We start from the raw sequence: 12648 nt of genomic DNA on the forward strand, positions 1-12648 counted from the left end.
AAATAACAGCAGAGTTTAAGTAGTCTTAACTTTTTTCTTTATAAATGCAATGAAGAAGACAGACTATTCATTAAATATAAAAGCAATTTTATAAAAACACATCAGAATTTTATTGCTTGAAGAATACAGCATATGAAAAAGCACAAGAATGTCCAAAAGAAAGGTCACAAGGATCCAAACATATTACACCATACATACCAGATGCAGTAAAATGTTAACCTGAATTCTGCATCAGAAAAGAAAGGTGTGAAAATATACCTAATATTATTTAAAAGGAAAAGACTCATTTAAAATAGAAAGTGTGAAGGTGTTACAGTACAAATTAGAAAAGCCAACACTGCACATTAACATTGTATCGCTAGACTAGATTTTTCTACCTTTGGTACTTAAACCTTTACAGAAAACCACTTCCTCGGTCAAACCTTGCCTAACATATTTCATAAAATATCCATGAACGGTTTTTTGTTTTGTTTTTTAAACTTAAACATTCAAACAAATACTTTTCTGAGTTTTCACTGCATTAATACTCACATTTATTCGATTTACAAATGTATTTGATGTATCTCAAATTTAAATGGAAAGCCACTATGTGACTGAGATCTGAATATGTGCCAATTGTACCTTGTTCAGATCTTTATGTAAAAATGGGCACACCATTGTCTGTTTGCATCCTTACGTAAACAGACTGCTGCAGCCCTCCTCAAGAATTTGAGCTAGAGCAACTTGCTGAGGACATAAGTTAATAAAAAACAATCCGCGTTGTTAGAGAGCTATGGGATCATCTACAGCAGCATGCAAGTGGCTTTTCTAGTCTGCTCAGATTAGTGTACCAGAAGATATGCCAGTATTACTTCAAGTAACACATTAAAACTCCGCAATGGACACTACTGTGCTTTATTTCAACACAGAGAACAGCTGCTCATCCATTAATCAACAGAATTTTCAAATCAACTATCAAAACGACTACTACATCACTTCTGTTCCATGTATTGCTGATCACTCTTGGGGAATAGTTTATCAAAAACCCGGACTTACCTACGAACCAATTGGAATGAAGAAAATGTTATTTTTCAACAAGGTATCTTAGTAATCCAGTGGCAATCTAGTCTGGAGAATGTTAGCATTATGCTGACAACAATGACTAATCAAGGTTAAATAAATTCCCTCTTTTATGGTAGGCATGCTCTTAGCTTCAGCTTTTGCTTTTTTAGGCTTGAATACTCATTCCCAGTTATGTCAGTGGAACTAAAACAATTTTGTTTCAGCAAGTTCCAGCTTTATATCTCAACAATACGAATAGATCTGGACTACGAAATACCATCAACAACAGTTAACATTAAACTGGAGTGAAATAATAGCAGAGTTAGTTCTTCAAACCAGGCAGCCTTTGAAGTGAAATATTCAGTTAGGACTGTCAACGGATGTCATAATAAAACCATGGGTCTATTTTTCTTCACCCCTATACAAAAAAATGACTGAATTTGTACAACTCCTGGTAAACATACCTTTACCTAGCTTCGTGAAAATGTATCGTTTTCAAATTTTAACAAGTGTGGTGTTTGAGCATATATAATATTTATTGCCATATACATCCTCATTTTAAAAAGAACTAGGAATTCAGACTCTACTATGCTGAACTCTGCTTTTTTCCCATTAGCAGATTATGTCTACTGTACCACTCCCCCAAAAAACAATTAAAAATTCTAAGTAAGATTTTATAGTTTAGTTAAAAGGGAAGAAATGCAAATGTGGATTTAGAGCTTTTTGTATAAATCTCACTATATTTTATAAACTCATTGTTTATTGTAACACTGTTTATTGATCAAATAAGTGACGCACTGCTATCTAAAATTTCCATATACACCATTAAAAATCCAAAGTTGATATGATACTGAACCTTAATCTTCAAGAGTTCAAAAAAAGACAGTTTATACATGTACGGCACACAACAGCAGACACCCCTAGAATACCAACTGCCAGTCCATGATGCATACAAACTTACAGGTAAGCATTCATTTCACTGTTTTCATTGTGCAGGAAAAATATTTCTTAGTAAAGACAAACTCAGCTGGTGAATTTCAGATATCATCTTCATCATCTTCATCCTGAGAGGATCCTGCCTGATTGGATGCACTGGCTGAGGCAGCAGCAAGCTGTGCCTGTTGAGCTGCTTGTTGCATCTGTAGCCATTCCTGCTGCGCCAGTTCTGCTTGCTGTTGTCTAGCCTAAAGACAGGAATTTAATTGTTAATGCCATACATAGCTTGTGAAGAATCTCTAGAGTACCTTATCTTTAAAACCAGTTTTATCTGCACCTGCAGATTCATTTTGTATAATTTTTGTTAATTGTACATATAATAACACATCTAGAAGTACCTTAATTATTTGTACCAAGATGTTTAGCTATATTCTCTTTCTCTGAAGAGGCCATCACTTGGAGGATTTATAGTTACAAAAACAAGAGGCAGGAGATAGTGCATTTAAGTTCCATTGTCAGGATTGTGCTGGACCCACTTCTTAATGGAAAAATTAAATGAGGCAAAGCAATGGAAATTTTTTATTTCGATTTCAAGGGATCTTAACACTAAATCACAGTTCAGAGATGAGAACAGCCCTACTTCGTTGATTACAAATACTAAAATTTGCAATTATGAAATCATCCAGTTGTAGCACAAAGGCACAGATTATTACAAAAATATGAAGAAAGCCATTATCTTACTTTGCTAAGCAATCTTTGGAAAACAGAGCAATGCAAGGTCTTCTCAAATTCAGGTTGCAGATTGAGGATGGCTTTGCTACAGAAAGGTACAGTCCTTTACTGAAAGGTAGAAGACATTCTAACAAACCATTCGAGATATTTCAACTGGTGACTTCTCATTTTTCGATCTACTGTTTCCACTTGTTTTTCAGCAACTACTGCTGATTTCAACAGTATACTAGTCAATTGAGTCAAAGTTAAAACTTTTGAGCTAACATTAAGATAAAGTTCTGAAGATTAAAAATCCTCAGTGTTCTTTACTTTTCTGCTTTTACAAGTTATCACTAAGACCATAATGATTTCCTAATTTTCTAATCCCATTGCACTCACTGAATTTTCCTTTTCTTTTTTCCCAAAGCATCAACAAATTTTTCAGTTTTGCAGACTTCAAGGTGCTAAAAGATGATGCTTTGGAAAATGATCAAAACCAGTTTATCTACTTAGCGAAGTGAAAAAATGGGAGTCTTCCCTTATTTTAAAATAAGTATCACAGTTCCTCAGTCTGTTCCAGCATTAAAAGAAAACACTTTTACTGAGCTAGAAATCTCTTCTCAATGAAGACTTTTTGGTATTTCAGACTTCAAGTGGTAGTGAAGTTACAAGGACTGGAAAACAATTTAAGACATTGAAAAGTTTTAAACAAAGGAAGAGAGCGGCATCTGTACGCACAGGAGAGGCATAAATATTTATCACGCATAAGATAACAATAGGCCTCCCTATTGACCCTGCTACAATTAAGTTTACTGTACACTCAATGAGGTGATACACATGCATGCACCAGGAATCAGAGGCTCAGCATTTCACACTGGATGGATCCTTTTGTCAGTGCCTACCCTCACTGTCATATTTATAATGATACCATTTAGCCATACCAAAAATGGAAAAAAAAAGAAAATCGTTGAGTTGTATTGACTAAAAAGCTTTATAAGCATCTGGTAAATGCAACTCATTTATCACACAGATGAACTTTAGTGAGGAAGCCTCAAAAAAAATCCCAAACCTGTTAAGGCCCTCATCTTGCACAGAAATTTACAGATGTGCATGAACACCAGGATAAGCCATTCCAATGACTTCAAATATTTACAATAATCCAAGCTATAGGCATCAAACATTCATAGTATTAACAGCCAAGTATTTTAAAACTAAAGAAAGAAGACAGCATTAGTGTCATGCTCCATAATACTAACAAGGTTAGCACAAATAAAGGACCATGCACTTGTGTAACTATTTTTAAGAATAAGTACAGTACCTCCAACAGCGTATCATGACTAGTATTTTTGAAAAATAAGACTGCCATCTTTGAATTTAAGCAAAGATTTCCCATATTACCAAACGCTATCTTAAAAACAGTCATTCATACAATCTTGACAATCTTGTCAAACTTGCATGCATTGCCTTAATTTAGACATTTAGGCATGGTTTTATAGAATTTAAACAGAACATACATCAAGGGGTCATTCCTTAGATGAAGTGTGGCGTACGTAAGATGGCCATGGCTTCAGCAATTTATTTTTTTTTTGTAATGTTACTTAGGAGCTAGTACTCCCTTAAGACACCTTATCTTTGCTGCTTTTTCATTTTGTATACCATGCTAAGTTATTTGAACAAAATGGTAAGTAAAAAACAGGTATCAAACTGGCTATTATTTGTAAATCTCACCCTTAATCCAGAAGCAGACGTATTGGTCTTTCTAATGTTAGTACAGTCAAACAAAAGTTAGGCACACATGAATTTATCATAACTACTTCACTGCATGCTGACAATAGCTACGTGCTAAGCTGAAATTGTAAGTGTCTTAAAATTCATCATGCAATTAAGATTAAAATAGTTGGCATGTTGTAATATGAAAAATGACAGTTATTAATTGTTTTGGCAAGATACTAGTATAGTGAAGGGGAAAGAAGGTCACAGTAATCAGGCATGTTAACACACAACTGAATAAGCATTTTCACCAGAGGAAATTAAAGTAAGCAAATCGAGAAAAGACAACTCATGCCTTGGGTAAGAGGAAAGAAATCCAAGATAATTTTCACATCACTTAGTTTAGAGAATGGTCTCCTTGTCAAACTAAGAAACAGTAGAGAGAAAGATGGTGTAGGAAGATAAATAAATAGAATTGGCTTTTAGTCAATTAAACTCTGAGATGTTCACAAACTATTTGGGAAAGCTGGGAGAAGAGAAGGCTGGGATGAAAGAAAATGTGTGTGTGTGTGTACGCACGCACAGTATTTGCAGGCAAATGCCTTTCCTATGCCTGAATTGCCTCTTTAAAAATTTATGCATGAATTCACTCAATTAGAGTCTAGCCAAGAGTAAAGGAAGATGAGAAAGGACAAATTAGAAATTTTGAACAATTAAATGTTTCTTTCAAAGCCTAAGAAATAACATTTGTGCACTGATAACCAGAAACAGAAAAAATATTTTCATTTTTAATGCATCAAAAGTGGTAATTTCCTAGAACACCAGCTGTCATTCTTTTATTTCCTCAACCATGTAATTCTTAACGTATTCTCTACAGTAGAATGGCAATACGTAAATAGCAGCAAAAAACCATGCTTTTTAAACTTAAGAGTATAAAATTTGGTTGTATATATGTCAAGTGACAGGAGTAACAAGTAGCAGCATCTTATTTGTTGACTTTACTTTCCCCAATTCAATCAGGCCACAGTCAATAGCATCTTAGATGCCACAGCAATTCACAAGGAAGGTGATACTTCTTGAGGTGCGCGTATGTTTTTGTGGCACTAGATCAGCAGCATTAATTATTCCAACCTCATCAGTATTGTTTCACTTACTTTTGCAAATAATTCCTGTTGCTGCCTTAGAAGCTCTTCTTCCGGAATGCCAAGGTTCTCCAAGCGTGAACTGGCCTTTCTTCTCTTTAGTGCTACTGTTTTGCATTCTTGTAAGACTTCTTTTACTTCACTGATATAGGAGCCAAATCCCAAACTTTCTAGTGCTAGAAAAAGAAAGAAAATGCATTGTTCATCTTTTACAAAGCTTTTGATAATAGATACTGATTTGTTTAGTTAAAAGATTAAAAATAAAAGTAGTAAAATGTTTGATCAGTTTTCTATCACCTGGTGAAGAAAATCTGTGTTCACAAGAAGATATGACAGCTATTTTTCCTGTCTCTTCTCCTGTGTCATTTAAGAATGCATGTTCTCAGGCTAGAAAAATTAAGTTTAGTGAAGTACAACCAAAGAAGTCTGCACTTGCAAAGGATTCAGGGCTGTCAGATACATTTTGCCAAAGATAGGCATTATTCTTTAAGACTTCTTTCTCCCATATTCTACCTATCAGAATCAATCAAAATTCACACAACTACGAAGTCCTTCCTATCCGGATTGTTAATCTTTAAACTACCAGGGATTCTACCTTTCCAGTTTTGTTGCAAGTCTTCACCAGAAGGCAAATTAGCAACCTATAACAGAGCAAAAGCGTTGCATGTAAAATGGTCACAGATCTTTCATTAGGACAAATAATTAATATTACCTTAGACCTATGAATTTTAGCTTTTGTCTTTTAATACCTAATTTGAAGAGCCAAGAAGCTAAAAATGCTTAGTTCACACATATAAAGTTATATAAAACTATGTATGTTCTTTATTGTTTTATTTCTCAACAGAAACCTTTTTATTTATCTCTACATGAAAATGTATGCAGAAACTAAAACCTTGCACTTTTATCTGCACAAAGAAATCTGAAATGCAGCTATATCCTGCAACAAAGTTTTTTTTAAAGAATGAGAAACTAGTAAGAAGGATTATAAAAATCCAGGTAGAACATGTGACAAAAGGCACATGCTGTTTCCTGATTCACCATTTTACTACATGATGCCTCCATGCATACACACACCCCAAAGTGCAACCTATTACAGAATATGCTAGAAATATTACATAAACACCAATTATACTAGAAACAAGTCTCAGTTTAATAAAACACCTAGTTCATTTCCAGTATTTACACAAATCAGTTTTCTTTATAGAATAATTGTTGTAACCTTTATCTTTCTGTATTTTAACCTTACATCACAAGCTGTTAAAGAAATAGCACTAGAATAAACTGCACAACAGCAACCAACAACTTGTTATAAACAAGCTCTTAGTTACGCTAACTCAGAGTATATTCTAACATTAATTTTGTAAGCAACCTTTTCCTACCCACAATTACAGCAGCATGCCATTGTATCCTACACCTAAACAATAACCCAAAGGCATTCTGTAAGTTTTCAGCTTCCAACCTGTGCTCAAGGAAACAATTAATACAATGTCTTCAATAGGGCAGTACAGCGCAGCTGTCTAGTTGTGCAGGACTAACATTCAGCAAAGGAATTTACGTAATACCCATTTCTTAAGAAAAATAAAGTTAAAAGACAAACTGATTTAGAGAGAATCAAATTACTTCAGAGACAGTATGTCAGTTGAGCCTCAGCCTACACACAGACACTGGAAACACTTTTTTCAACTAGCCCACAGTTTCTAGGAGAATTACAAAAAACCTTCAGAAACTTGTTTAATCCAACCTGAGCAGATAGGCGGCAAATCCATGTCTCATGGCCCAAAACTGGTTAGCTAAGCAGTCTTTAAATATTTAAGAACTCATTCCATTTTAAAATATAAATAGTATATACAGTAAACTATTTAAAGTCTTTTTTTTTTTTTAACTAAAGCATATAGTTTCAGAACTCTACAAGTCTAGCATCACAGAGACAAAACCATCATAGCAAACACATCGGTGTTTGTCAAAAGAACATTCACAGTGATCAGAGCTGTCAATCTGCAATACCAGAATATGAACTGCCCAATCTGAAGTCAACGGCAAGATGTGTTTTTACTGAAATTTTAAATGGCCCTTAAAGAAAATAAGTTAATGCTAATAACTTAGTTATGCATTTAATATAGCACAGTAAAAAAAAAACGAAAGATATATCCAAAAGAAAACATATAACCAAGACAGCTTTGTACAATTGTTCAACATAATAAATCTATGAAGAACCATATATGCACCATAGGTCCAGTGCATCAAAATCCTGCTGGCTGTGAAATGACTTAAAAAATTTACTACCAGTTGAAGCACATCAAGGCTTTACAGAACACATGCATGGAAGGAATATGAATCCCTTTTACCAGCACGGTGCTAAAACATGAGACAAGTGATCACTACTTTAGCAGAGCTACTGTTCCACCAAAATTCAGAGTCTTTCCTTTTCTTGAGTCTGAAATCTACATATCTACTCAGATTGCTGAAAATTTGGTATCTTAATGAGGGTAGAATGATCACACCAAATTTAAACAACTGAATCTTAAAACACAGTTTGTCAGGGTTTGTTTTTTTTGGGGTGGGGGACACTTCTCATATTTACAAGCACCAAATCACAACTATCTTTTCCCCAGTTTCCTCCCACTTTTAACAACTGCATGAAAGTGCAGATCTCCAATTAATCAGTTAGGCATAATTAGGTCTACGTTTGTTTTTTATACAATCAGGTCATTCATATCCGAGATTGTTTACTTTTTATGCTCCTTTCAAAGAAAAATAACTTCCAAAGTAAAATCCCAAACATTAACAGTTGTTTGGATTTTTTTAACACTAAATGCTAACATAAACAGTCAGTATCCTAACAGTCCATGAAAAGAAGCTATAGGATTTGCCATCAACCCACAGCTTACCTTACTGCACAATACGTAGACCAAGTAATCAACTTAATAAAAATGCTGAATTTAACATCTCACTATTTTCAGAATTCAATAGAACTTTAATTCATTCTAAAAAGTCTGCTTCGTCATGACTCATATAACTATCCAATGAGGCTATTTTCTGTTCCAGTACGGAAGGATTTGCTTATTAGACTCTCAGACTCACAACTGGGTTCCTGATGGTGAGATTCAACAATAAACACGGAGACTATCTCCACTTATGACTATTGTGTAGCCTTGATGCCGCTGGGTACTCTCCAGGGAAGCTGCTTTGTGTTTTATCACCAGCAGTGAATGCTTGGCATAGTCTGAGTACATCTACCAAATCAGATCTCTCATGGGACGCAAGAAGCCTCTGCTTTCCTTTCCCTATGATGTTGACTGCACTGTGCCAGTCAAGCGTTTGTGCTACCACACAATGACACATGGCAGACTTCCATCTATCTGAAGGGTAACCCTGAGACAGGAGGAAAGACTTCTAGCTTAGCACATGGCCACACAATCATTTTCACTAGTGCAGCAAAGGAGGAGTGTCTTAAGCACCACTGCTGCCGAGCACCTAAGTACAGTGGCAAGTGCAGTTTCACATTACCTTTAATACAATCCAATGGTAGGGTGTCACCAACTGCAGTGCCTCTTTCCCCTTCCTCCTTCCCAGCAAAATACCCTTCCTGCTTCTTGGTTCTAACCTAGTAACTTCTTGTTTACAGGAACAGTCAGATCACCAAACTCACCTGACAGAAAACTGTGCTCCACCCCAGATTCTCAAAAAGCAACAGGGTCAGTTGGATCAGCACTTGCTAGATCCAGCTCTAGGGAGGGTACAAAAAGATTCCTCTTGGCAGCAGCCTGTGTTTAGACCGGACCAGGTGTGATGTGAGGCCATTAACTTCATTTTACTTCTAAATGAGCTGGTTTAAACATTTCAAAGGAACAAGATACCTGGCTGACCAGAAGAAACATATTTCAATTGCTTAATTTGCTAGCATCATTGTCATGGAGCTACATTAAGAGGCAGTCAACACAACAAGTGTCTAGAATGTATGAAGATGGATGAAAATGCTATGCCTATATACATGTAACCACTGTTTCCAAAATTAGCGGTCTGAACTCTCACACCTCACAGATGGACCACCTGCCAACTGACCAGCATCTGGAAGAAGCTAATAGCACATATACATCCCTAAAGATAAGAACAGCAGAAGATCCACGAGCAAATCCTTCCATCTCTGGAGCATTACAAAAATTGATACACCTCCAAAGTTTTCCTTAGCAATATTTGACTAAAAAGTACAGGAAATACTATTTTCAAATTAGATCTAACTCTAAAATCTGGTAACACAAAGACATAGAATCCAGCAAAATATTTGGCTTGGGACCACCTGCTGATAACATGCACATGTGCATATATACACACACATTTCAGTTTCCATTTGTTTTCAAAAAAAAAAACAACCCAGACTAACCCTAGGGCAGCAATAGGTGAAATCTTTCATACATGGATTCTTTATTGCCCTCAACCTTAAAGATCATGTCTATTTCTGTGTTAAGAATTCAGCTCAAACGTTTTGGTGGTCAGTTGAAGAAGCTATCCATGTATTTAGAAGCATCATATCCCAATTATACTTCCACGTGCAAGTACAAGTTTTATTCTTTAATCTTTACATTCTGAGCTTCTGCATTGGAGTTGCTTTGCTAGGCTTTCAGATACACACGTATTTTATTTAACATCAAAGCTCATACATGCTACATATTTTCTTTTGCTATTCATAATCCAGTCAAGTACTTGAAACTTGTTATAATCCGGAAGAATCAGATTTTTTTTTTGTTTCAAACAGACAATTATTACCAAAAAAATGTAACAATTTTTAAACTAACTTGATACCGTTGCAGTCCTGAAAATAGCTCTACTGCAAATACTGCTGTCTCTACCAGGCAGCAGAGTACAGTGCTCTTTCACTATTACTGCTATAAATCTGTTTGCAGCAGACACTGGTATCGACAACCTTTGCTTAAGCAGCAAAGCAAATGATTCCTGAAAAAAAGATGCCCGTTGCAGACTACAGGATGAGGCAAGGGATCTCCCTGTTCGTGGCAGAATTTAAAGAAAAGAAAATGAGAGACAGAGAGAGAACACTACATTTATTCAAGCAAGGGGAAATGCAAGTCAGCAGCTGAAAAAGATGCGAGGGCACAGGTCACATTTAAATGCTTTTTACAACAGATACAAAAACTTAATTTTAGACAATAAGACTCCAAAGATAGCCCTAGAAGAATATTTTACTCTGTAGAGGATCCAGACAGGATGACTCTGGATTAAAGCATGGGCCCCACATACCAAATCACACCTCTATTGTCAGTCTCCAATTAGAAAGACATTTAATAAGTCCAGAATCTTAAAGCATGCTGTAAAAGAAAACTGCATAACCTTGAAAAAACAGATCTCATTTCACAGGTATAAAAGAGACAAATGGATTTGGTGACTTCACTCAAAACATCACAGACTTCTCTGAACCACAAAATGAGGGCTGGTCCTGAGCACACTCAACCGTCACTCTAACCACACAAAGACAACCCTCCCTTGCAATGCGACTGACAAGCCAGACAACACATACTTTTCCTCCAGACCCTTAAAAGATCTCTACCTTTTGTCTTTTACGTAGCTACAAGGAACCACAGAGGAAAAAGTCGCACGGGGACAGGAGTGGCCCAAAGCCTGAATGACCCGTGTCGCACCGGGCAGCGGCACACCGCCTCCGGAAGCTTACCTTGTATGACATGCTCCGGGGAGATGGTTTTCTTCTCCGATTTGTTGCAGATCTCGTTGGCCTCGGAGGAGATGAGGTGAATGAATTCAGTGCAGCAGTTGACCACCAGCTCCCGGGCGTCGTTAGCCACGCGGACGTTGGGCAGCGTTTCTTTGATCATCTTGTTGATAGCAGCCCTGGGGATGGTGAGGTCGTCGTCGTTGCCCGACGACGAGGCCATCCTGGCTGCCGCTGGCTCCCCGACAGGCGCTCGGCTCCCGCGCTCACGGGCTCCCCCTCAGCCACGGCGCGGGGCTCCAGCGCGCAGGGAGCCGGCCAGGGGCGGGCGCTGCCGCGGGGGTCGACGCGGCGGAGGGGGCGGGGGGTCGCTGGAGGAGCGGGCCGGGCCACCGGTGAGCGGAGCCGGGAAGCGCTTGTTCAGGGTTCAGGGCTCAGGGCGCCCTCGGCCGCGGCGCCTGCCACTGCCGCCTCCACCACATCCTTCGGGCGCCGGCGCCGCCGCCTTATGAGCAGCCTGAGGGAAGGCGAGACGCCAAATTACCCGCCGGCAGCACGGCTCGGCACCCTCACACCTCAACGGCAGCGGCGCCTGGCCCGATGGTGAGGGCAGCCGCGAGGCGGAAACGGTCTGACTGCGGGCTCGACCTGCGAGGGACGTCACTTCCGCCGGAAGCCGGGACCCGCTTCCGGCGCCTGGCCCCTCCCGCCCGGTGAGCGCCGGAAGCGCTGGCGGCGCGCGGCCCGTGGCCCGTGGCCCGTGAGGCGGTGCCACGTGTGGGCGGTGGCAGCTCCGGCCGCCTGGGCCCGGCGTCTCCTCGGAGCCAGTCTGCTCGGAGAGCTGGTCCTTGTTCCCGCCGGGACTCCTCGCTTCCGCAGCGGAGAAACACTCAGTAGAGCAGCCCAGCCCCGGACTGCAGGCCCGAGGCAGCAGGCCTGAGCCATTCTGGGAGGAAGGGGGAGACTCCCGCAGCAGCCCTCGCCGCTGTCAGGCCCTGGTCTTCTTTGGACGTCTCTGCCCAATCCGTAACCCGCGTTGAACCCTCAGCCGGCAGCGGCCGAGTCCCTCTAGCTATGTCTCGGGGGTGCGGAGGGGTGGGTGGCTGTGCTCGCTTCGGCCCTGGCAGCACTCTGCTGTCACTGAATTCCTGCCTTCCCCTGTGCAGCCCAGCTGCTGTTCCCACCTCTGCCCCATCCCCGCACTGATGCTGGGGTGCAGACACCGGCCTGGTGCGTTGGAGAAGGAGGTCTGAGTTACAAGTGAATCATAAATGAAGTATCCAGCTCTGCGCAGGGGCTGCTTCAGGCTCTGTCCTCCAAGCACTCCCCAGCCTGCAGTCTGTGTCAGCCAACATAAGACACAGGAACAACCACAAAACCACGGATGAAATGCAAGGAGTAAATTTAATCTCAATACCTTATGAACCG

The 12648-nt window shown here is 39.4% G+C and overlaps 1 protein-coding gene across 1 annotated transcript; it reads right to left on the minus strand.

Moving 5' to 3' along the window:
• Positions 1–72: 72 nt before the first annotated feature.
• DR1 (down-regulator of transcription 1) lies at positions 73–11859 on the minus strand. The gene is made up of 3 exons (XM_074152192.1): positions 11224–11859; positions 5553–5716; positions 73–2225 (listed from the first exon to the last, which is right to left on the minus strand). The coding sequence occupies exons 1-3, from the start codon at positions 11441–11443 to the stop codon at positions 2079–2081; spliced, it is 531 nt and encodes a 176-aa protein (XP_074008293.1). The 5' UTR covers positions 11444–11859; the 3' UTR covers positions 73–2078.
• Positions 11860–12648: the final 789 nt, after the last annotated feature.

This window comes from Numenius arquata, chromosome 8, assembly GCF_964106895.1.
Source record: "Numenius arquata chromosome 8, bNumArq3.hap1.1, whole genome shotgun sequence".
Classification (NCBI taxonomy): Eukaryota; Metazoa; Chordata; class Aves; order Charadriiformes; family Scolopacidae; genus Numenius; species Numenius arquata.